The sequence below is a fragment of the Telmatherina bonti genome (genome assembly GCF_933228915.1).
Source record: "Telmatherina bonti genome assembly, chromosome: 1".
Taxonomy (NCBI): domain Eukaryota; kingdom Metazoa; phylum Chordata; class Actinopteri; order Atheriniformes; family Telmatherinidae; genus Telmatherina; species Telmatherina bonti.
The window spans coordinates 30,083,707-30,110,944 of record NC_136619.1 but is presented as its reverse complement, the minus strand read 5'-3'; the positions used below and the strand labels follow the sequence as shown (position 1 = coordinate 30,110,944).

The window sequence follows — 27,238 nt, the reverse complement described above, 5'->3', positions numbered from 1 at the left end:
TAATTCTTTTATCTCAAGGTGTGCCCAAACAAGCAACCAGGCATAAATTATGTGTTTCAATGTGATGTTATTAAGTTAAGGAAAAAAAGCTTGGACTACAAACAAGGTGTTTCAGAGAAACTCAGGAGCAGTGTCTTCTCCTTTTTGTTAGCACTTTGGTATTTTTCTTGCTTTGCATACGAGCTTTAATGAAAGCTTCTGTATTACACAGAAGAAGATGTAGAAACTCCAAAAGCACCAAGTTGCAAAAAAAAAAAAAAAAAAAAGATAACATTATCAAATGAGGGCTTTAGTTGAGCTACAGCTTACCGCTGACATGTCTTTGAGTTTGTGGAAACAAAATTAGATCAAAACAAGTAACTTTTCTTTTTATTTTGCATTTATTACAGAAAACCGGTCAGTTCATTGTGAGGACAGGACCGCTGTTGTTTAGATGTTACACATACAAATCCTTACATGTGTTCTGATTTTAAAATAGAATCACATTAATGTGTTGCTGACCAATCTCTGACCCTCTGAATTCAACGCCTTTTACCCAGAAATGTGCAAGGTAGGGAAGCAGCTGTCTACAGTTGACTGATCTGTTTCCCCAAATCATTCAAAGAGGATACAATACAGTTGCATTTCCATTAAAACAGCTGTTTTTGGTATGTTTTTCACAGTTTGCTGTACAACCTGTGTTTTATGCCGGTTTGCTGCTCGGCTTGAACGTGCAACTATCCATCCATCCATCCATCTTCTGCCGCTTATCCGGGGTCGGGTCGCGGGGGCAGCAGCCTAAGCAGGGAAGCCCAGACTTCCCTCTCCCCAGCCACATTTGCCAACTCTGCGGGGGGGATCCTGAGGCGTTCCCAGGCCAGCCGAGAGATGTAATCCCTCCAGCGTGTCCTGGGTCTTCCCCGGGGTCTCCTCCCAGAGGGACGTGCCTGGAACACCTCACCAGGGAGGCGTCCAGGAGGCATCCTGACCAGATGCCCGAGCCACCTCAACTGGTTCCTCTCGACGCGAAGGAGCAGCGGCTCTACTCTGAGCCCCTCCCGGATGACCGAGCTCCTCACCCTATCTCTAAGGGAGAGCCCGGCCACCCTGCGGAGGAAACTCATTTCAGCCGCCTGTATACGAGATCTCGTTCTTTCGGTCACGACCCACAGCTCATGACCATAGGTGAGGGTAGGAACGTAGATCGACTGGTAAATCGAGAGCTTCACCTTCTGGCTCAGCTCCTTCTTCACCACGACAGACCGGCGCAGAGTCCGCATTACTGCAGATGCCGCACCGATCCGTCTGTTGATCTCGCGCTCCATCCTTCCCTCACTCGTGAACAAGACCCCGAGATATTTAAACTCCTCCACTTGAGGCAGGACCTGACCCCCGACCTGGAGAGGGCAATCCACCCTATTCCGGCTGAGGACCATGGTCTCAGATTCTGAGGTGCTGATTCCCATCCCAGCCGCTTCACACTCGACCGCAAATCGCTCAAGCGAGAGCTGGAGATCACGACCAGATGAAGCCAACAGGACCACGTCATCCGCAAAAAGCAGGGACCCAATCCTGAGGCCACCAAGTCGGATCCCCTCAACACCTCGGCTGCGCCTAGAAATTCTGTCCATATAAGTTATGAACAGAATCGGTGATAAAGGGCAGCCTTGGCGGAGTCCAACCCTCACCGGAAACGAATCCGACTTACTACCGGCAATGCGGACCAAGCTCTGACACCTGTCGTACAGGGACCGGACAGCTCGTACAAGGGGGTCCGGTACCCCATACTCCCGGAGTACCCCCCACAGGAGCCCCCGGGGGACACGGTCGAATGCCTTCTCCAGGTCCACAAAGCACATGTAGACTGGTTGGGCAAACTCCCATGCCCCCTCCAGGACCCCAGAGAGGGTATAGAGCTGGTCCACTGTTTCGCGACCAGGACGAAAACCACACTGCTCCTCCTCAATCCGGGATTCGACTATCCGGCGGACCCTCCTCTCCAGGACCCCTGAATAGACCTTACCAGGGAGGCTGAGGAGTGTGATTCCCCTTTAATTGGAACACACCCTCCGGTCCCCCTTCTTAAAAAGGGGGACCACCACCCAAGTCTGCCAATCCAGCGGTACTGCCCCCGATGTCCACGCGATGCTGCAGAGGCGTGTCAGCCAGGACAGCCCCACAGCATCCAGAGCCTTAAGGAACTCCGGGCGGATCTCATCCACCCCCGGGGCCTTGCCGCCAAGGAGCTTTTTGACCACCTCAGCGACTTCAGCCCCAGAGATAGGAGAGTCCACCCCTGAGTCCACCAGCTCTGCTCCCTCATGGGAAGACGTGTTGGTAGGATTGAGGAGGTCTTCGAAGTATTCCCTCCACCGACCCACAACGTCCCGAGTTGAGGTCAGCAGCTCCCCACCTCCACTGTACACAGTATTGATGGAGCACTGCTTCCCCCTCCTGAGCCGCCGGATGGTGGACCAGAATCTCCTCGAAGCTGTCCGGAAGTCTTTCTCCATGGCCTCGCCGAACTCCTCCCATGCCCGAAATTTTGCCTCTATTGCTGAGGCGGCCGGCCGGAACGTGCAACTAACGATTTTAAAATGATTATTCAGAGGAAGCTACAGGTTCACATGCAAGTTTTTCTTCTCATTATTTAAACCTCTGATTATCTGACATCCAAAGCATCGGATCTCATTAGAACCTTAAACAAATACAAAATATTAGTAAGCATACGATTATTAAGTGTAGGTGTGAGTTGACAAAGAGCGCTTGGATTGCTTTGTGCAGCAGGCTGCTTGGCAGACTGAGAAGAAAATTGTATCTAGTGGGATAGATTTTAATCACAGTGGGAGGGAGGAGAATACCAATGCATAGCAGGAAATGCTTGGCAGGAGCGGCAGGGGGCACAGATCTCTGGCGATGGACACACTGAATCAAGGACGCATATCTTAGGATCAAACACATCCTCACTTTGAGCATTTCCCCACAAACCGCAGGCCCTCTCTGTCAGATAATGCCTGGCTAAGTCACTTGAGGAGAAAGTGTTTTTGCATAGGTGAGAGAACGACCAAACACAGGTGGAACCAAAGCTTCAATTCAAACAAAAACAAACTCACAAAATCAATGAGCGGGGAATCGTTGCTATGTGCTGTGTGTGGAAGGAAGGGTCTCTGGCTAGTAGAGATAATAGGCATCCAGGCAGCCAGCTTGATATCCTCATGCACCACTTTCCCGTCAACACAAAGCAATGACAAGTGTTAAAAACCAGAATGTTGTCCTCAAAAGCACACAGTAAACTACAAATATCCTGCGTCATACAAAAGTCAGCATGTGCGACTGCATAGCCTTATTTTGTGCATCTATGTACTTGTTGCCTGTTTGTGTCTGAATGGATTATGGAGTTATCTGCAGTTTGAGCACATATTAATTGTATTCTTTTTAATTAACCTTATCTATACACACTCATTCCGAACACAAATAGCTTTTCCTGGCAATCAGTATTCGCACTGATGAGGCAAGCGCTAAATAATCATCTCAATAATGCGAGATTCCCACTATCTTTTACCGTTTAGAACAGCCTGCAGACAACTGTGGGAAAAAGATCTTAACACTTCTCTCTTACAAGCTGACAGTCAAACCTGATACTGGGGGAAAAAAAAAAAAAAAAAAAAGTCCTGACAAACAAGTTCAACGGTAATGAATGACCATGGGAATGCATCCAAGGCTAAAAAGTGCTGAGAAGAGGCAAAGTGATGTTTATCTGTAACCACATTTGTGTCATGTGACTGCATTCCCACTGTTGTTTGAGCAGCATAGCAAACATAAGCTTTCCTTTGACATTTGTGTATATATTTTTATATAAGTTCGAAGAACAGAGCTGAACGAAAACTAAACAGCACAATAAATAATGGCTCATAAAAAAATAAATAAAGTAACGTCTTTTTTTTTAAATGCAAACAACAGCTTTTCACAGCAGTCAGAAACACTCAATAAATATTGCAAGGTCAGTTGAGGGAGATCCTTGCTTTAGCCAATCAAGATACCTGAGCTTCTTTTCCCACCTATGACTTAGGACCCTCTATAACTCACATTTCCTCTAGTTATAGATTGCTCTTCCTTTCACCCTTAAAGTGTTTTAATGGTGGAGCTTTTGCAAGGGAGCAGCCACAGGCGAGCTATTAGATATAGATGTCTACGGAGAGTGCAGCCAAACATTATTCCTGCTTTTACCAAGCTATTTATACCCAGCAAACAGTTTAAAGCTTTACCGCTGAACACAATATATACTCATCATTTGGTAATATATATGTATATGTTTTCATATGAATATATTCCATTTGTTTTATCGAACACAAGCCACAAGGATACACCTACCTATTCTTAACACAGCTAGAAAGCAAGTAGGGTGTTGAAAATTAAAGCTTTAAAATTTCCCTTTTAAAATAGCTGCATGGAGATTTTAGTTGCTTGATGCTGAATAAGAATCAAAGCTTTTGAAACAACTAAAATTTCCCTGAAATGTACATTAAGTTTTGCTGTGGATAAAACGTGCTAGCCGCATTCACAGATGAGGAGATAAACTCATGCAGATTGCACGCAAACAGAAATAAAGTACAAAGAAGAATGTGATCCTGTATATCAGTGATGTAAAGACTCAGTCCAAATGCTGAATATGAAATGACGAGGAAAGCTAACAAAGCAAGTCGCTTCACAGCCTACTTTTCTAAAAGGATTAGCTTTTGTTGTCTGAGGCAAACATGTTTGGGGGGGAAAAAAAGAAAATTGGAACAAAGAGCGACAAAAAGCTATAGGTCAGGAGTTTCTTACTACCTTTACCTGGAGAGACATAGAGGGTGGCACAAAAGGGTGGCAAGGAGACAAGAAGAGGACTTATTAGAAGATGAGGCGAGAAGCGTAGTGAATCGGTGGCTAATCCTCCGTTTCCTCTAAGCCTGTGTAATTAGGACATGGGGGATTGGACCGTGACAGGGGATGCTTCTGGACCGCCTTGCTTTTTTTTTTTTTTCTTTCCTCTTTTGTTTATTTCTTCCTTCTTTAGCCCGGGTTTGTGGCACTTTGTCATCTAAATATAGCATCCATGTGTGCTCCCTGTCTTTTTTTGTGTGCGCGTCGCAGCTTGCATGCTCTTAAGCAACACAAACAGACACAGCATGTCCACACCATGTTTTACTTCTGCTCACCACTTGCTCTTTATAGAGAGAACACTTTTTTTTTTTTTTTTTTGTTTTCGCTGCTTTGGTTGCTCTTTGAAATTAATGTTTGGTCATATTTGTGCAAATCAGATGGGTTGTTTCAGTCCAGCCGTACTTCTCCCACCACACCAAACAAACAAACACATTGTGTTTGAAGAATGCTGAAGAGCCTTAGGAGAAAGAGAGTCCACAATATGGCCTAGACATTAGATCAGAGACCAGAGAGGCTGATCAGCATCCTTCTGCCAGTTAATAGCCTTAATCTACTTCCTTCCCCCAGTAGATGGCAAAGAAAGTTGCCTTGGCCCATTTAGGGAGACAGGAGCACAAGAAATAAAGTAAGAAAGAGAGTGGGGAAGAGGAAAAAAAGGGGGAGGGGGGGAGGGAATTAAAAAAAAAAAAATAATAAGCCGAGAGAATCTATGACTCACTAGATCATTACAGAAATCCCGTTTCTATCCAAGGAGAAAACAGGTTTAAAATACCCTATTAAAGAAAGAATGAGGGGAAACCTTTTGTTACTAATTCAGAGGGGGTTGCCTTTTGAAGTATTTCATTCCACTTAATTTTATAATTTAACCAGTTTAATGACGCTATTTACAACATCTACAACTGATGAACTGTCTGGATTTAGTGGCTCGTCCTGATAAATGGACTAAAAGCAACGCGAAGAGCGGGGGAGAGAGGAGAAATGTGGAGGTTTAATACACAAAATCCAAATATTAGTCAGATCCACCACATATTCAATACAGCCACATTCACTGAATTAATTCACTTTCTTCAATTGTCTCCTTCTCTCTGTTTGTTGCTCTCTTTTGAACAAAAAGGATTTGAACAACTCAGGGTGTCATGGCTTTGTGCAAGTAATCATTCTCATGTGTACTGCTTTAGCAGGATTAGGCAAAGTGCTTCTGATTCTCTCTCAGCAGAAGCCTAACTGCAGTGGAACATACAGCACACACACTGCAACAGCGCTGTCCTTATTATTGCACCAGGGTTCTGCGGTTTCAAATTACCTTGATCATTTTCTCTTCGGAGTTGTGTGGAGCTCGAGAGAAAGGCTGCAAGGCAAAATAGAGGGTTTGTGTAACGCTCATGCATGTATGCCTCCGCGACAAATACTTTCAACATTTGTTCACTAAAATTCACATCCTGCAAACAAAATGAGGCGGAAAATATCTGTAACGTGTTGTTTAATGATGCAAAACACAATTGTTCTATAATGTTAAATCCATAGTGTGACAAAAATCTAAAAAAACGTCTAATTCTTACTCTTGGTTTCTGAGGTGTGTTGCTTAAATAAAGATGCAGAAGCAGAATCCACTGATTTAGTATGTTACCTCTCCAAACCTGCAGAGAGGTATACCACTGACAGAAATGGTTTTTTCCAGCTGCGTTTGTAAACATCTCGTTATTTACCTCTCTTGCATTATTTCAGCCAATAAAACGCCATTGCATCTCTGTGGAAATATTGCGATTTTAAAGCATGCAGCTGATATGACTTCAAACAGCCTAATCTGACAGACCAGTTCTGCTTACTGGTGTCCGCAATTTCTTTTCATTTTTATTCCAGTTTGACTCAACCAGACCACATAAAGTCAGACATTAACACGGCACGCAACATTCCAGCGTGATCAAAGTTCTTTTAAATAATTCAGAAATATGTGCTACTCACATGCAATTTGGCAAATAGGGGTTTCCGCTGCACTGATAATGCACTATATGCAGTCATGAATGCACAACAACCAGAAAGGTTCCCTTCCTTCATCCATTTTATGATACTGCGTATTTGCACACACAAAATAATCACCATCATGACCTGTTGTAAATAAAACCGGACCACTTTTAGCCTCACTGTGTGATGTAGCAGCCAAAAGAAGAAACCGGGCATGCAGTCCCTCTACTTCTCCAGCATACCACCAAACTTCTCTAAATTCATCCTCCAGCACATGTCCTCACGAGACTAATAAGTACAATGAGAAAAATGTACACTTTAGCATGGAGGCATTTGATCAATTGTGCCAATGAGCTGCAGAGTAACTCCCCTAAGGATATTGGCGGGTGTTGAACAGAGGCTAAGTGGAAAGGTGGAGTGAGGTGGGTTGAGTCGATGGTGTTGGCTTTCTCAGCCTCGGGGCCTAACACATTTAGAGAGCTAACTGACACACTTTGGATGTATTAGCCACGGTGAGCTCTGCCAACCTTTCCTCCTTTTTCTGCTGCACCACATTCCTCCTCCTATCGCTGTCTGTGTGGTACTACAATCTCGCCCCCTCCATGTGAAAACTGAAGAACATGCCTTGTGTTTCAGCAGCATTGCTTTAGCATTGACGTTCCTCCGTGCCCCAGCCAAATTGGTGTTTGCCGTCTAGACACTGGTTGCTTATGTCTCTGTGTGGATAAATATACGCACACGCTGACACCATCACTCATCTGTTTATATGTATGATTAGATTAAAAGAAACTGACGGAAATGCAATAACAGTCTATTAGTATACCCGTCAGGGGGTATAATCATTTCAAACAGAAATGCGTTTTCCATCTCACTATCTAATTTATACTTTCTTTGCCTCTCCGTCGGTTTCACTCCAGAGACTGGTGAGTTATGAGCACGAGGATTTAAAACAGGCTGGGTTCAAGACGAGGCTCCTGCAATAAAACAAAACAAATAGAAATATATAGCAATAAGCACCTTTCTGACGCAGCTCTGGAGACAGAAAACCTGAGGGCTGAAGGACCCCCAGATCTCTGCGACAAATGTATGCATTGAATTTGAAGGTGAGGAAAACAAGTCTCCTCAATCCACGCTGCCCTGTTCTATTCAGCGGGTTTAAGATTAGGGTCAAAGATTAGAGGGCTTACACGAGATAAGAATGGGATTAAAAGAGCTCAGAGATGTAAAATTACAGATCAGAGAACTGGCGAAAATGCACCTGGATTGTAAACAAACTCCTAACACAGCAGCCACCTGTCCTGCTGGACAGCATCAGCGTCATGAGCTGAGAGAGCGAAAGACAGAGAAGGAAAAGGGGGGGGGGGACAAAACAATGCATGCCTGACAGGGAAAAGGGAAGTGAAGCTGCATCCCATATTCCAGAAGGGATTCAGCTCACATCAAAGGCTGCTTCTGCAGTGTGTGTGTTAGATTTGGGATTAATGGACTCCAAAGGGGCCTGGACACACACACACACACACACACACACACACACACACAAACACACATGCATACAAAGACTCATAAACACACGCGCGCACACAGAGAGACAGAAAATCCACCACCACAACTCTGCCTGATAAGATTCACAACCCGGCTTGCAAAGCACTGCAGTGCAGACTGAGTATCTATCCTAGTAACTCTCCACAGAAGGCTCCCTACTGCAGTATGATACAGTGTAACAACAAGTCATAAGTCAGTGGAATTTCTTAACATTCCACTAAATATTGGGGAACAAAATGTTTTAACTGTCTGCGTAATTCAAGGGCAAGATTTACATGGCTGCGGCACAGGTTTTTCCAGCCTCGTTTATTAGCTTGTTTGGACAAGGGTTCGGATTTTGCTTGTCAAATTACAAAGTACATAGCCAGACACACAAGCACGCCTGATTGCACACGTGCACACACAACCGTAAGTTGCCTCCAAGCTCCACTGAGTTCATGCAAACTACAAATATGCAAATACGGATGGTGCGGCTCAGCTGTCCAGTGATGCACTTTGAAGGAAGCACAACAAAAAAACAGGAGGAAACTCACAATGAATCTATTTCCTTTAATCTCGACAGACAGAAGGACAGCCTAATCCCAACTCTGACTGCCTTTCCACCCCAGTGACCAGCTTCCCCCCATTCCACCACCCCCTTCCTGCAACCCCTGCCCTCCGGGTTAAAACCACAGGTGCAGGCAAATGCAAACCACTGGGTGGAAAATTCTCGTTGACAGCGTTCTGGTGTGTTTGCGATTGGTCAGCGAACAATGAAGGAGTTTACTTAACCACTTGTCGTCCTGATGGAACAGCTGGACAGCAACACCAGGCACAGATCAGGGTGGGAAGAGATCACGCGGAACAACAGGGAACTTAAAACTAAAATGGGATTGAGCAGAGCTTAAGCTTACTGTCATTTCACAAACTGTAACTGAAAAAAAAAAACAAAAAAAAAAACAACATCATGCAAACAGAACTGTGTCACAGTTATTTGGAAGAAATTTCTGGGCTTTGATCATGTGTCACACTGCAAACTGCTTTTCAAGAAAACAATGTGTCAGTAAATGAAATGCAGTCGTGCGAAAACAAGTCAACCCAGTGAAAAGTGCTGAACTTCACTCTTACATTTGCCATACATTAAAATCTAGGATCTTCTGACATCTATAGCCTGCACTTCTTTTTACAACTGAAGTGTGTGGTGCGATCCTCCAAAAACATCCAAAAGTGCTTAAGATTACATCAAGGGATTTAAAAAAAAAAAGTCCAAATGATACAAAAGAAATAGTTTCCACTGTAAAGACGTCAATCAACAAGTACACTTCAAATGATAACCAATCCAACTTCAATGATCAAATAAATAAAAGAACGTTGCAAAAAACAGAGGTTGTCGCAACACATATTGGCGAAGACCAGACCTTTTGGAGTAAAGTGTCATGGACAAACAAATCAAAGACGAGAGCTGTTCGGCCATTGTGACAGACATTTGGTGTCGGTCACAGATGGGTTTACGGGAGCAGAACCTCACACCAAGCGTGAAGCGTGGTGGAAATGTTCTGGTATGGGGTTGCTTTGCTGCCCTCGGGACTGGGCAGCTTGCAGTCACTGATTCAAATCTGAATTCTGCATCATATCAAAGAGCGCTTGAAGATTATAGGTGGCCATCTGTCTAAAAGTGGAAACTAAACTGGAAGTGGCTCTTTCGACAGGATAAAGGTAGTTAATCCACCAAGGAATGATTCAAAAAGAAGAAATGAAAGGTTATGTAAAAGCCAGATTACAGCCCGGACTGGAATTCCATTTAAACGTTGTCAGATAAAAATCTAAATATATTTTTATTGAAAGGATTGTAGTGAGGGGGAAGCCATTAAATAAAACCAATAACATGATAAAGGCGACGATTCTTGTATTCCTGATCTCCAAAAGATTTATTGTTTTATGTTTACATAAAGTAAGGAAAAAGCCACATTTTTATCCTTTTTTTAGGTGGAAAAACAAAGATAGTGGCAATCACCTGTTACATACTCTGACGGTTGCTTGGATACAGCTACAGCAAGAGAGTATTTTCTACAAGCCTGAGTGCTAATTCTGTGGCTCACTCTGCTATTGTCTGCCTTTTCTCTTTAGAGCACCACACAGGCAAGTACATTTGAGCACAAAACCCCAGCCACGAGCACACCCAGACCCGCTCTCATCCACATGATCATCCTGAGCAGCATTATCACAATCTAGGGAACTAGATTATCCCTTGGCTCAAAACTTCATCCTCTTTGATCCTCACTAGGGAGGGGATGAGAGGCAGCACAAGGGACCATACCCCAGATTTCCCACTTGTTAATCAAGGCAGATTTTGGTCACCTTCAGGGACAGATGGACAACTGTTTTCAAAACATCACCACAGAATGGGCATTATGCTGCCAAGTAAACTTATTCCAGCAACAACAACCTCGTATTTCTGCTGAGATCTTGCAATAATCTTGGGTGTTCTTATTCCCTAAAGCACTAAATACCCATCAGCACATCTGAAGCAAACCACGACGAGCAACATGTTTAATCAAATAACTGTTGCTTTTGTACAAAAAAAACCTGCATCTCTGTAACACTGCCATCTGTCTACATGGAGATCTGAAATCTGAAGAGGTGTCACGCTGTAAGAAGGTCCATAACACTTAGCTGTTTCTCTACAAGCCCTCTAAATCTCTATCATAGATCTTTGTTGCGGTTTGGGGTGGGATGGTGAGGTCAACTGTTAATTGGCTGCTGGTAATTACAGATGCATCTTAAGCTTGCTGACATTGTCCACGGGGCTTTGCAAACCCTTGCAACTAATTCACTGTGCCGACAGCTACAATGTACAGAAAATTACACCACTCTCATTAACACTAACAGAAGCAGCAATGGAAACACTGCATGTTCTTTCTAATCTGGTGTTGACCCTGTCGTGGAGAAACTCCTGCCGTTATATATTATATTTATAACATACTAAGTGGCTTAAATTATATATAGATTTCATGGACTATAGTTCTCTCACACGTTTAAGATAAAATTGCCAAGTATTTCTCCAGTCTTTTTCATTGCACAGGCTACACAAGTCATCATTAAGCTTGTCGATCCTTCACCAGTAGCCATGAGAGCATTTTTTCCCCCCTCTGTGGGTCTGCCTCTCACAGAAGGGAGGCAACGCAGGGACAATAGCAGCCACCCAATTAAAGCTGTGTTGGCCCCGCAATTCCTCAAGGTATTGCCATGTGACAGTTTAATTAACCAAGCCCGTTATCTTAATTTAGCAGGATCAAAAAGTAACAAACTGGGGTTATCAGGGAAAAACATTCCCAGTCGCCATTTGCACATTCTCACAAAGGCACACATATGAGCATACTTTCAATCTCTGTCATTTGGGGAAAGCTTCAGTGTCACACGTGTAACAGAGATATTTAATGAAACCTATACAGCTGGCATGGATATGTGTCCGCACAAATACCACAATTAAATATTGATGGAAAATTCTGCATGAAAATATTTATTCTGAAGGAGCAGGTCTAATGACAGGCTTTGTAACAAAGGCTGCAGGTATTCTCCTGACTGTGACCATTCCCAGGCATGTCTTAGTAGAATGTGTGCTGACTTTGACAGGTTTTTCTTCAGGATTTGAACTGGTGGCTTGCTGACTGTTGGGTGCCAGGCATCACGCTACTTAAGCCAATCTCCCATGGAGCGTGCCTGCTGTCCCGCCCATTTCCATCCATCCATACATCAATGTGGCTTTTTTCTCTCATCATGGAATCCCATTTTTGTGGTTTTTCAACCCACTTTCAAAGCTGCATGCATTTCATGAAGCTAACACCCAGCGCTAGAGATATATACAGTAGTACTCTTTCAGATATCCCAATTTCTTTATATCCTCTGACATCTTTGATCATTCCATCCACTTCCACCTCTTTGTTTCAGCGTTTCCTCTTTTTCAAATACTCCATTATCTATACCACCGCAGGCAGTGGATGAAAGGACATTACTAGTTATGGTTGAACAGAGGAGAAGTCCTGATGCCTTGGACAGGCCGAGGCCATTTGTCTCTCGGGTTCCTGATGCAGTGTAACATGGGGAAACAATGCCCCAGGGCACCACAAATATTCACTTGCATCAACCATTAAAACAGCCCAGACACAGGGGCCCTCTGCTTGTATTTCTGTGATTGAAGTTGTGCTGAATCCACCGTCTTGGGAAATTTTTACCAGTCAGTTCATTTTCACATAATCAAAGTTGAGCAATTTCCCCACTTTGTAGCAGACTGCACAAAATTGATCAAGCAATCTGTCCTTTAGTGTTATTGTAATTAATAATGTTATGCAACTAAATACAGCATAACTCAGCAAAATACTTTATATCATATATCATTCAAGTCAAAGCACAGCACTGTGAGATTAAAATCTCCCAGAAATCTATGATTGCCCCAAACAAATCCATACAAAACAATAGTACAATAACAGCCTGTTTACAGATGGTGCCTCTGAGCTGGGTCTTAGTTTGCTTATAGAGGCAAAGATGCTACTGTGTATCATGGGTTTGCGAGCTAATATGAGCTACTTTTGAGTTGTAAATAATGAATCCAATCCTCAGTCTGTCAATTTTCACACCAGCTTCAATAAAAACCAACTGCAGCAAAGTCTGTAGGTTTTTTCCTTCATTTCAAAAGGAAGCTTTTTTTTCTCTCCACTGTTGCCCAACTTCTTACAAATGCTCGGGATGGGGGATTGAATCAAAGACAAGATTCGATTCAATCAAAATAAACATCTGGAAAGATCATAAATAGAGTCACATGCTATCCATAACCTCTTTTACCTGGTGGTGACCAGGAAGATGAGGTTATGACCCTTCATCGGACTTAGCGGTTAGGATAATGAATGACCATTATGCAGCTCATTTTATAACCTGCTTAAAGATGTGAAAAAACATAATCACTGTCCAACCATGGAGAATTTTTAAAGTCATTCCATGCAACAAAAGTCTGGGCCTTCCTATTTCACTACAAGAAAAAAACAAAACAAAACAACAAGATTCAACTCAATGAGGGGGTGAGATAATGAATTTATTGCTCTCTTTTTCTTGAAAGAAATTGCCATCAAGCTGAGGTGGCTCTGGTACTTATTTTATCTCTGCTCTGTGACTTTATCATTAACCCCGTCCTCATTTTTTTTTCCATTCTTAAAAGGAAAAAAAAATAGCATGCATTCCTCACCTTGGGGCTGTATTACAGCTGCAGGTGTTATAGTCCCACTTAAGCCTCTCAGACACCATTCCTTGAGTAAAAACACCATGATAAAAACAATATTAATCCTGTTTTATAATTCCATGCATGCACAGAGCACTTAGCATTACCTGAAGGCCTTGCTAGAGGGCACAGACTCTGACAGGTCACAGAGCTGCTGTAATGCCTGTTGTACTCAGAGTTAGAGCCGTGGTTCTCCTGATGATGTCGGAAGGTCTCTAATGAAGGTCAAGGGAGATGTCATCCCCTTATTTGTTGCAAATATAAAACTTTGGTAAAGTGAATCTATGCTGTGGCGGAATTTGTTTTAAAGTCAATCAACCGTTTATAGTCAGTCTGTGTTTTTAAATGAAACCTGCTACATACTTTTTTTTCCTCGAGGCCCTGAGAAGAAAATGACGTTATTTAGTGCTGGCAGACATGGTTGAAGACAGTTTTTTGACATATCAGGCTGGAAGAACTTTCTTCTCGTGGGGTTCTGAGAAGTATTGTGTGATTGGTCGGACATTTAAAAGTGGGCGTGGTTATAAAGGAAAAACATGAAGCTGGCTTTTGTTGATACTTTTGCTGCTGCAGGTTAAATGGATTATTTAAATACACAGCTGATGAGGGGGTGAGAAAGTGCAATTTTTTTTTACATCTGGCATTTAAACGGAAGGACGCAGCCATGTGCGTAACTACCCGTGTGTGCAGCTTGATGTGTGCACAACTAGCCGCACCGCGGACGGAAGTTTTTCATTAAAAATTAAAAAACCGGGTACATTGCACATGAAAACATAGAACCCCCCAGTGATCCCTGCCCTGTTGCAGAAAAAGCTTTTCGTAGAGTAAGAATGGAAAATTAAAAAGAAATTCTCGTTCTCGGCCTTGAGAGCAAGAACCATGTTCTTGCTTCTCGTAGAGTATGTAACAAGCATTGGCCACGGAGCTTATTTAACTTTGTGTATTTTTTCAAAAGAGGAAAAATACTCTGCAAAGATGAAAAGATAAAAAGCTACAGATAGAAACTGATATTAATGCAGAATTTTTGGCAGGAAACTAAAAAGGCTACAACGTTGGAATGATTTTAGAGTGTTTATTAGTGTAAAACATTCGAAAAAATTAAACATCCTCAAAATGGTTCATTTGTTCTCATTAAAATCTAACCTGTTGTAGAAAACAACCAGTTCTTTGCTCATCGGCAGCACATATTTAATCTTTTCATAAAATAAATTGCAGCTTGTTTCAGATCTGAAACACAAGACACAAAAAAAGAAGTGCTGAAACAAAGTTCATGTTTATCGCTGAAAAAGGAGAGAAGATGGAGTAAAAAGGGCAATCGCAGCATATGTTAAAGAGCATGGTTAATATCTAGAATTACATAGAACAACGCCCGCCACACAAATACGCACATACGCACACACACAGACACTGAAATTCACAAATGCCCGGCTGTCCATGGATAAGGGACAGATGGCTGTGGAGGGGCTGTGATCCAGGGAGTGACGATGTTCTGTATCATTATAATCTGCTCCGTAATATCCTCCCTACCGCTGTGCAGGACAACATGTTTCACCCACTGAGAGCAGACGCTGGAACAATTCTGCTCCTTCTACTCAACACACACTCCTAGAGAGGGCCTGTAACAACAAACTAACTCTGGCTGTGACTGCTCCTTTTTTTTTTTTTTTTTAACTCCTGGAAATCTGATGGCGAAAAAGGTCCGTTTATACCCAGCAACTCAAGACTTCACAGTAATCAAATACTTTCTCAAAGCAGAAAACGAATAAACAAGGACATTTGTTCTAAAACTCATCCAAGCAGCTTTTCAGAAATCCGACTTACACACCGGAGTTACTGCTGCTGTTCAGTCTAGATATCTGAGAAACACCGAGAGATACAAGCACAGCGCTGTGAAGCACTGTTTCCCACTGTTTAGTAATCTTGTTTGTTGTTTTTAGTAAGACCACAGTGTGAACTACTCATAAGCTGAAAAACTGTACCACAACATCTCCCCTCTTTGAAATTCTCAGCAGAGCTTTCATCTTTAAAATATTTCTGCATTAAAATTTGCGATAACATCCTAATTGTTTGTGCTGGATTCACAACGTTTAACAAGGCTTTGCAGTGGGAAGTTAATGCCTGACAAAATAAATAAATAAATAAAAGGAAGAAAAAAAAAGTAGGCTGCACTGCCATGGGGCTCAGCCGCACAATGTTAATTAATTTCATTTGTAGCACAGATACGGCATCTACGAGGTTGTTGATCATGTGATTACAAAGAGAACAACTGGGAGCAGAAACATGTCTATCATGATGATGAAGCTGATAAACACTGGATTGCCTCTCCCACTGCTCCTTAGAGAGGAATATGCTGCTCGTCTGCGTAGGAAACAAGTTCTGCAGAGATTCTTTTTCTTTTTTCCAGTCGACTCAGCAGAGTGAAATCATACACTCTGGATGATAATGCGGGTTACTAGTGTGTTTACAGCAAACAAGCCTGTGTGCATGTATAAACTGTAAACATGAGATATGCAAACTAATCAAACCGCCTTGGCCTCACTTTCCTAGCCCTGTTAGGCACAGATGAGGCACTGAAACAAACACATTCAAATTTGTCCATCAGGCGAGGCCTATGACGAGAACAATGACAAAAGCATCTGTAGCTGCGGAGGTCAGCATAGCAATGAAATCACAATGCTTAAAAACTGAGTTTGACTTCAGAATTAAAAGAATAAAAACATTTATTGTGGTTCTAAAGGATATAATATTTGATGCTTCAACAATATGGTCAAAGACCGATTACCTTTTAAGCTCCATGACTCTGGACTAATCCTCATCCACTGTGCACATATATTTTCAGGGGGCTTTGAGTTACAGCTCCACAGTTACAAGCTTAACATGTTTTTTTCTATGTAATATGAGTTAGTAGACACTTGGATTAACACGCAGCCATGTTCTTATCATAGCAAGTAGAATTATAGCAAGTTTGAGGACCACAAAACGGACATCTGTACCCACTTAGGAGCCACAGCTCCTACTCCATGTGAAGAAAATTCCTATGATGTTATTTTGAGAGGTTAAAATGGTGTTTGCAGAGAAATAAGACATGTTCCTGCCTGCTACTACCATAAACAAGCTGTAATTATCCGCTGTGGCTACTGGGGTGAAGGGATAATGTCAGAGATTTACAGCCCAAGTTGTAAGAGTCAAAGATATTCATCAATCCTCTCCAACACTGTGGTGCCATTGTGTTGGAGATAGGCTACTCTAGCTGAATGAGGATCAGGGGGTGATCCGCCATGCAGGCGGGCTGAGGTGGGAATCACACTTGACACCCCGTCCAACTCAGAAACACACCCGGTAAGCACGGGAGGAAGGACGCAAGAATGGACATTACCCTCCATGAACCGCAATCATAACAATGGAATTTAATAAAACTTTGTGTGGTACAGAAAATAGACTAATCCCTTTAAATCTTCCATAATGAGAGAGAAGAAATCCTCAGACTGTGATAGTTCCCCTCCCTTCACTCTATAAGATTTTAGGCTTTCCACGGGATTCCACTAGCTTAGCCGCAAATCGCCTCGCTGCTGTGCGATACGGCCATATCCTCTAAGAATGGGGTGAAACACACGATCTAGCGCATGTGTATGGGCACAAAAAACACTCACAAATCTTATTTGACTTTGAGTGATGCATCCTGGAGGAATCCAGATTGCTGATGGTTTTTATTTTCCCCACAAGGAAAGTAAGCCGGTGATGTTGCCATGAATCAGGCTATCAGCCTGGCCAGGGACAGGCCATGGAAAAGCTGAAGAGATGAGGGGCAAGAAAAGATGAAAGTCTCTGAGACAAATCCTCTCTGCCTCTATAGCTCGCACAAACAGTGTAGAGACGCATGAGCATCTGGCTGCTGTTTTCAGATGATGCTTGTTTTTATAATCTACTCCCTTCGGCCATGCTACAGACTTTTAGATACACTCTTAAGTAGCTAGCTATTATTTCACAATGGGTACTTCATAAGGAGACGCTAAAACAGATCCCAATTTTTACATTAATGATTACTGATGAAAAGTGCTAACAGGCAAAGAGGAGCTCCTCAACGCATCAAAACCAACTGAAGCTCCCTGGAATGACGCGCTTACACACTTCCATCGGAACAACGGGTGTAAACACACCCCGATGGCCTGAATTAATCATGTTGAAACAGACGGATGTGATGGCATCACATGAAACCATGACTCCTCCATATGCTACCTGTTTAGAGTAATGTTGCTTAACTGAATAATTACAGGACTCTCAAATGATGCTTTTCTCCCAGCAGCTGTTTGTCCATTAACCCGCAGAACAATTACTTTAACAATACCAGAAGCGTCTCTCATTAACGCTGCCCTCTCTGCAATTGTGTTTACCACCTAACAGAGGCTTCAAAATATTGACGTTTTGGCCTTTAGCTTTGAAAAAATTAATTTCATCCATCACAACATATACTGTAGGTTCATTTGTCAATCACTCCCTTTTATTCATCATTTAAAATGATGGTTGATTAAATGGATTGTGCACAATCACAAAGAGCTCAGTTGTTTTGGAATATTTCAACAAAGCTCTAGATTATATTAAAGAAAATTTAAAAAGCATATGAATAGGATGTGTCACACATATTATATGATATGATAAAAGAAATAAAGAATGTGCCAACGGTAATACGACCTTATCAAACGTCATTGAGACATCACCTTCCAGATGCTCTGCAGCAGGAACTGTTGCTGTTCAGGATTTCATCTGATGAGTTCATTTCAGAAAATCATCTTGTCTGTCCACATGATATGACTGAGTCACAATCTGGCTCTGCTGCAGCTCCATCACAACTCCACTTTGGATTTCAAGCCCACTGGAAATGATTCAGAGGGTGTGCGTCTTCCAGCAGCCCATCATTCTGGAGCCGGTTTTTATGCTGCTTTGTTCATTTGTTCGTTTTAAACCGCCTGCGCTGTGTCTGAACTGTGTTTATAATCTTTCAACACGACACTTTGTTTCTTTTGTTTTCAATGAAACTTATATTGGAAACTACAATTTGCCCATTTGTCTCTTTAAGTGCCCCAAAATATATTATTTATCCAAAGACATGAACAAATCTTGCACTAATCATACTAATATCTATGTGTGCACTATGATTTGTGAGCTATAATGAAAGTATTTTCTATTTCAGTCAGACATTTTCCAAATTCCAGATGCATACATTATTAATTGTAATTGGTATTGCACTATGTAGTATCTATGCTGAGAGCACTACGTGTATCCAAAAGGAACATGTCAATAATAAAGCCATAACAAGTTCATTGGGGTACCTTTTTTCCAAATACAAATACAGAAGTGGTCAAATTACAGATCTAATGCTCATCTGCCTATGCTGAAAAAAGCATGTCTGCATTTATCTTTCCATGAAATATGAATGATGTTGAATGAAATGCCCTTTTCAAAGAGCCTGATAAAGGTTTATTGAAGGCCATAGTGAGCATGATAGAGGTTACCATGGCTACAAGTGTGAAAAGGGCATCTGATGTGACTTCTGACCAGTCAATTAATCTTGCAACTACCACTTTTCTTTTTTCTTTCTCTTTTTTTTTATTTTAATCAAAGGTTCACCCATGATTCAAATTAAATGCCCTAGATAAAATGGGGGAAAAAAAGCAAAGACAGAGATTGCAAGGACTCAATGTGCTCTGGAAAAATACAGTAAATGCTAGCGTCTTAAGATTAAGGCAGCCACAAGGGAGAGGAGTTAATATTTAAGATGGATTAAAGCCTGAATATTTAGTTTGTTTGGTCTCAGTGTGGACTGAGAGAGAAAACCTATTATTCCAAAAACCAGCTCATAAAAAGACGTAATTTTCTCATGATTTTACTGATGAAAGAATGAGGTCTTACCCTTCTTGGATTTTGAAATGTTACAGCAAAAGATGAGGATTCAAAAATACTGTTGCACACTTGTTTGTAGTTATTTAACTAAAATGGAAATTATGAAACAAGTTACAACGGTATGTAATATTTTGTTTTCATAAAGCAAATCATCTGGGGGTCCTTCCCTTGGTCTGATCCATGCCCAGTAATGTTATATATTACTGGGCATGGATATGCCCAAAAAACTAGGTCAGCATAATACCCAAAAATATTTAACGTTCAACTAGATTTTTTTTCCTCCAAGATGGTACAGTGTTATTTCAAGATTCCACTGACAAAATTCATCAAGCTCAATTTATGGAAAAGTGCTTAAAGGATACAGGAGACATAATTTTTGCAGAGGACTGGTTACTACAGTCCAGACCCTGACCCAATGACAATCTCAAAGTGATAAAAACACAATTCACAGTGGTCCACTAAAGCAAGATCTTAAAAAAAAAAAAAACACAAACAAAGAAACTAAAGAAAATCAGTGTTGTGATACTTTTAAGTTTAAAGAGTGCAAACCTGTCAAAAGAAATATGTTTGAATCCTGTCTAAATGAACCAACTCCTTTTAGCTGACTAGCTTCTAATTTTATTTGTTTATCAAAACATATGGGACTGTAAACGATAAACCACCAGTAGTCAACTAGTCAGGATAGTCAAGTTTTTTCACTTGGAAATTAAAATCACTTTGTCTTACTGAAAATGTCATTATTTATTTATTTGAATGGGACAGTGCATATTGCTGTAAATGTACCAATTTAGCCAAATGCTAATTTCCATCCACAGTCCCATAACAGCAAACACATAACATTGCCAATCATGTTATAAATACATAGGGGAAAAAAAAACATCTGATTGACATGTCATAAAGGTTACAAACATGTTATTATTATTAGAGGATTTTAATATTTTATAAAAAAAAAAAAAAAAGTGAAGGGAAAACAAAATCCTGTTTAATAAATTTCAACAACCAGTCTAAATGTCAGAAACATCATTTTGGTTTTTTGCCAGTGTCTGTTACATAAACAGCTTATCAGAAGGCAAAATAGATGATTTATAACATCTCTTTAAAGATGCATATTCATTATATAACCTAACTTGCATTTCCTTGCATTTCTTAGTATAATAAATTACTTAACACCAACACAAAAGGGATGCATTGTTGAAACAGGGCTTGGTATGAACTAAATATAATGCCAAACTTATCATTTATATATGAGCGGCATGTTCTATCAATCTTCGTGTCCATTTACATCATAATTAGGGTGTGTTTGCATGCAATGAAAAATACTGTCCAGCTATGACATTTTACTTATTTAGCCCTGTTCATACAGTAGTAACTGATGATGCAGGGGCTGAGATTTCTATCACCCAACCTGCAAATAATAGAGAAAAGTCAATTTCATCACCTTCTGCCATGCTGTCATAGGAACGCGTGTCACGCTGGCTTCTCACCGTATCCACACTGCCCTTGTAGTATCACATTATCCTCCAACCTCCCCCTCCTCTCTTCCACTCGCCCCTCCCTTTCTAAAACAACGCAGGAGGCAGTTTGATTATCATAATCCAGTTGCAGCTAATTAGGAGAGGTCAGATGGTATAGTCAAACAGTGTCCATCCCTCTTCCTCCTCTCCCCCTAGATCATCTCTAACACCCCCTCTCCATTTGCTTGGACAGCCCTATCAGTGGGTAACATCTCCCCACACCCCTGCCGCCTGTCTGTTCATGATAGCGACTGTGGCAGTCATCTCCGCAGAGGCGAGCGATGTGCTGCCAGCCACTCCGGCGGAGCCAGACAAGACCGTATTAATGTCTGCTGCAGGCGCGCTGGAGCATCAATTAATCGCTGTTTAAAACTGGCTAAAAATGCATTTGATATACTTAAGCTTAATTAATACATTGCTACCAATTTTGCAAGGCTAATTAATCAATTTAGGGCTAATCTGCAGTGCTAAAATATTCAGATTATGTAATCTGGAAGGAAGCCACGGTGAACTACACTCTATGAAGGTATGTTTCTGCAAGTAATGTTTGTAAGTGGAAATCACAAATACAGAAGATGGAGAGTAGGAAGAAAATACAGACAGAAAACTTAAAATAGACGGCAAAGAAAAGGAGAAAAACACATAACAAGTAAAGGGTACAACCTACTGACTTTAAGGCTGAGAACTGAAACAGGGTGGGAGATTGATTAGGACTTGAACTACATGCTTTGTGCACTTGTAGTTCTGTTTATACTGAGCCACTGAAAGAGGCCGCAGTGTTCTGGCAGGAGAGCAGAGAGCTACAGAGTAATTGGTAGGGCTATGCTTAGAGGGAAACAGAGGACTTAACATAGGCTGAAGGAGGGCAAGGTGAAAAAAGGAAAGAGGGATGGGGGTAGCAGAGAAAGACCTATGAAGTAGATGCTAAGTGCCAAGATGTGAAGAAAATAAGCTTGTAGGAACAGACTCCAGGGAAAGTGACCAGTGACACGATTTATTTTCCCTTTTTTAACAGATAGGAGACCTGAGGGCTTCCATGTGCAGTGTGCGGTCTATGTACATGTAGAGCAATACTTTAAGCCACAGATACCTTAACAGCTCGTGTTTAACTTTCCTTTGTTTTCTTTTCTTTTTCACTAAGACTCATTAATTGCTCATGTCACAACTTTATTGCCTGCATATGAGCAGGTCAGCTCAGACAAAGCAGCAAAGAGAACTACTCTTCTGATTACCAGCCACAAAGTACCCACCTTATGATTCATCTGAGAAACGCAGGAAATAAAACTAGAAGAGGACGCTGTAGCTTGAACGGCAGAAGATAAGGGCGTTTGAGTATTAAACTAGTATTTTTTGCAAGTTAATAAAGATGCTTTGGAGAAGTGACACTATGATGTCCACCAGCCTTCATTCCTCATCACTGTCTTCGGAGCACACCTTGGTCGCCTGCCCCCGCCCTCCCTCGCAGCTTCGCTAAGCCCCTATGTCATTGGCTAAACACAGCCTGTTGCAGCCAGTTAACCGTCTAATCTCACATCAGTTGATTTTCCCAAACAAGGAGAGGTAAAAAAGTAGAACAAAAGTGGTGGAGTTTACCAAGTCACCAGCACCTCCAGACTTATTTGTGTGGGTGTTTGTGTGTGAACAGTTTCTTGTTCAAGAGCTAAACGATACTGCCTGAGGACCACACACACAAGAGAAATAGGTAGCTGGCACTAGCGCCGACAGTAGCAGCAAAAACAGCGACAAAACAGTTGTTTTGGGTTTTTTTTTTTTAAACTCCTTTTTTTTCCTTTTCACTGAATACAACACAATTCAGCCTGAGCTCACTTTGTCATGAACCTTGCGTGTATAAATGTGATCCTTTTGGTCTCTCATGGACAATTAAATGAGAGCATTTTCAAAATGAGAAACATATGGAGCTTTTTAATCGGCCAATTTCTCTTGCCAACGTGTGTGGCTTTACCCCCCCCCCCCCCCCCATTCTAAACAAAACAATGAAAAGGGAAAAAAAAAAAAAAAAGTTATCTAGTCAGACATGCATATTGGAGCACAGAGTGTTGCACAAATTGTCACTGTCCTTCCGCAAGAAGTAAAACAGCCCTTCTGTTCCCTGGATTAATAGCACCATTACAGAGAATCCATGTTTAGTGTACAAGACCATCCTTCTGGATGCTGTCAGTGAGATACAAATTTCTCTGTGCAGATATTTTAGTAAATTTGCGCTTCTCAGGGAAAATCTGTTTTGCTAAGCAGGTAATGAACCACATCTTTGGATGAAGCTACAGTGACAAATTCACCAAATCTCACCCATTACTTCTCTCTCCACCTGCTATATGTATAATCTTGACGCTACTGCCGCCCCTGACCCCGTACTGATCAAATGAGGTGGCTGGGGGTGGCTGCAACAACTCATATCTGGGGAGTTATTGTTCTACACATGTCATGTGTAATCTGCCCGACCCACAGTGCTTAGAATAATTATTCATATTTAATCACCACACTACGAGGCTACATCGTCTGCCGCTCACTAAGTCATTTTCCATGTTCCATTATCAAAGTTTCAGAGACGGGTGCTCAGGGAAGAGGGACTAAATGGAGAGGCTGAAGTAGTTGGGCTTATAAAAACATAATGGGCTTGTCTGCTTTGATAAACTGAGGACGTGTACAGAATGCGCACACACTCACACCCTCCAATACACAAACCACATGCACTTTAAATGAGAAAAGTGCAGAGAACAAAGTAGTGGGGAAAATAAAGTAGCCAAGTATGAGTTCAGATTGTGGGCGTTCAGGCAAGTCAGAAAATTTCATCATTAACACAAGTTACTGCAGCACACAACAGCAACCCGGTAGTCATTTGCTCCACGTATTTAATTACTCGTCCAGGCCACGGTTGCCGGTGAGGGCTCACCTTGCTCCAATGGTGGCGGTTTCACACCTGCAGCCTTTAACTTGAGCGCTTCTTTTGCAGACATATCACAGCAGGATCCTTTGTTGGTGTCCTGATCGCTGTCGGCCTGGTCGCTGTCGCCATGACCACTGTCTCTGAGGCTCGCTCGCTCCGGGTCTTTGAATGTTGAACTACTAGAAGAAGGAAAAAAAAAAAAAAAAAAAAGACAAAAAGCTAACAGTGTTAACACACAGTTTGTAGCCAACTTTCTTCATTTCCCTTTTATAAAGCAAAAGTGAAAACATGAAAAAAAAAAAAAAAAACAGAAAACCGACAAATATTCGTAAATATTAACCAAGAAAAATCATATATAACGTGCAACAAACATAACAATTAGTGTAGGAGATATAGTAAGTGGTCACCAGTAAATATAATTTTATCTAATTCCTCATTATTACTCAGTATAATTAACTGTCAGTATAATTACTGTTGCTGTAATAGAGTGTGGGGAGAACAGAACACAGAGGTCTGAGATGTAGGGATTGGTTATAGATTCCAACCCTTACCTTTGGACAAACTGTTGTCTGCTACCCATATAATTAGGCTCAGTGGGGAAATTGTCCGTCTGTGGAGAAGAGAGAAGAGAGTATGCAGTAAGCTGTACAGAGACGATTCCTGCTGTGAAACAAGAATTCCTCGTGACATGTGACTAATTATGGAGGAAAAAATAAGGCATAGGACAGATTAAGAATTTTAAAAAAAACAAAAAAACAAAACTATTGAAAGTTTGAGCTTTATATCACAATGGTTTGAGCATTTTATGAACTGCATGAAGCAGGATAATTAGCCATCCGAGAGTAAACCGCAGAGTTAAACATCAGATCTGGCAGACATCAGATAATCAATGACTCTTAGGACAATAGTCCTGATGAAAATAGAAAACTCTGGGATTGCTCTGCCAAAGCGTCAGCTAGGCATCTACTAACCAAATTACAGCAGGATTTGTGCAGAAATTAAAATTCAATTTGCTCCTTGTTCCTATTAGAAACTGCTGACTGTGAAACTCAACACCATCTTTCACCGTTTTTAATAAAATTTGCCGCAAAGAGCAGGGCACTGCATATGTTGAATTGTGCGGTGTTTATTTGATTTCAGCTATTTGATCATACACAAGGAACTTTGATTTTTGAAGATCAATAATATGCAGACAGCAAAAACAAACAAAAAAATAAAAAAGGGCTCATAAAGGTACAAAGATTTTTCATAGTTCCACATAAGCATTTGCATCAATAAACAATACGACATATGTGGGAAGGTATAGAAGTAAGGAATCACTGTTTCAAAGCTCACTGCCTAAAAGGCAAAAACACTCAGGGCTGCATGCAGCATCGCCATGCAAACTGGATCAATCACATCAGTACTGAAGCACTCTGTCTTTCTCCCAGTCTGTCTCAGTGTCATATCAACGCAGAGTGTATCGGGGTTTGTTAAAAGTTAAAGGGTCGAAAAATCCCCCTGTTCTTTTTGGCATTTGCAAAAGTCCAAGCTCATGACTTAAAAAAAATGCTTATGTGTTAAACATAAATTAAAAACAGAACCATCTGTATAAAGAAAATAATCTTCTTGAGAACAGAGTTGTAGCTATCAGCCAGGAAAGAAAGACACCAAATATAAACTGTATTTGTTTAGCTCAAGTTATTACCAGAATATAAAATATTTCCCTGCTGCATAAAGACAGAAATGATGGAAACAAATGAGAAACCGCTTTCATGCTGGTGTAGCAGTATTCATCACGCCAACACAAATAATTACCCTATGTTGTGCACAACTCTCTGTCTTGAATCTGTAGCGGTAAAATGTCATGTTTAGTGAGTAATGTCTCCTTGTGCCAGGGTTTTTCACATGCACAGCTTGACTCTCAGTCGATGGAGTATTTCAATGTCATCCACGCACCGCGGTGGCTCGGTATGAAAAAGGGTGTGTGAAGGTCAGACAGGCCACCTCGGTACTTTGACCTTCCATGCTTTTGCAAACATCTTTATCTACACCTAAACACTTTATTCCACTTTAGCCTTCAACAATATGAAAAGAAAACACCCACAGAATGGATCAAAGGCTGTAATCTGACCATAAAGTAAAAGAAGAATGAATGCCTTGAATCTTTTGGCAATGAAATGATAACAAACCACTGACAACAGAATTTTTAAGAGAGAAAAAAGAAAAAAAAAAAAGAAGGAAGAAAAAGCAAGTTGGAAGTCTTTCAGCTGATGAGTACATTACGTAATTTAATTACGAACAAACCAACCTTGGACTCACTTTTCAATCACTTCTTATCTGTTAGAATCGAATCTGATCAGAAGAAAAGGCCATCAACAATCAGTCAGTCATTTTCTGAACCGCTTAGTCCAATTTAGGCTCATGGGGATGATGGAGTCTATCCCAGCAATCATTGGTACACCCTGGACAAGTCGCCAGTCTATCACACGGCCAGCCATCAACGGAAATCTTTTTTTTTTTTTCTTTACGTTTTTTTTCCTATTGTCACACAGCCTCATTTCATTTCTACACATGTCCACAGATCCGTACTTCCCTCTTTCATTATGTTCATTTTAAAGCACTGCAGTGAACACTTCAGATGAAATAAGCTGACATGACAAGGTTGTACTGTACATGCTGCTATATTGTATGGAATGAAACACAATCACCAAGATGTTATTCACATCGTTTTCTTTCTGAAAAGAAACAAAGTGCGTGTCACACTTAAAGTAGTATGCTTTTTACCTCCTACATGCCAATAAAAATCACATTACACCACTTCATAGAAACCTCCTTCCTGCCAATTAAGAGTCGGAGCTGATCTTAAGCCTGCATCTCTTCCTGTCTGTCTATACTGCCCGGCCCTTTTACTACAATGGCCCCCGTTCCAATTAATGGGTCGATAACAGGCGGTATGAACTGCTTTGTACTGAGCCAGTCAGAGCCCACAATGAATACAGGATAATTTGAGGGAGGGTGATAAACTATCATACAGGACGTAAATTCATTTAGCATCCTTGGAACCATATATTATTTCATGCTACCTTGCTCAAAAAGGGGAACTTCTTCAAGTGAAATGAACTGAACTTAACTAAAATGACCAAAAGTCGTTCACAGAATCATACTCCCATATTGACAGCAGATGTGAGTCTTTGACCTTAAAGTTTTAGAGGAGTGCTGAGCCTATTCAGCAGAAGATGAATCCAGTAATTCGGTGTCAGTCCACTCCACGCAGTTGTCAGCGGC

The 27,238-nt window shown here is 41.4% G+C and overlaps 1 protein-coding gene across 1 annotated transcript in view; it reads right to left on the bottom strand.

Moving 5' to 3' along the window:
- pcdh17 (protocadherin 17) overlaps positions 1-27,238 on the bottom strand; it is a gene marked incomplete at both ends in the record, with an annotated part of 56,075 nt that overhangs the window by 7,513 nt on the left and 21,324 nt on the right. Inside the window, 2 exons of the mRNA XM_079238532.1 lie at positions 23,978-24,150; positions 24,523-24,581. Coding sequence (XP_079094658.1) covers positions 23,978-24,150; positions 24,523-24,581 — 232 coding nt within the window. The remainder of the gene's footprint in view (positions 1-23,977; positions 24,151-24,522; positions 24,582-27,238) is intronic.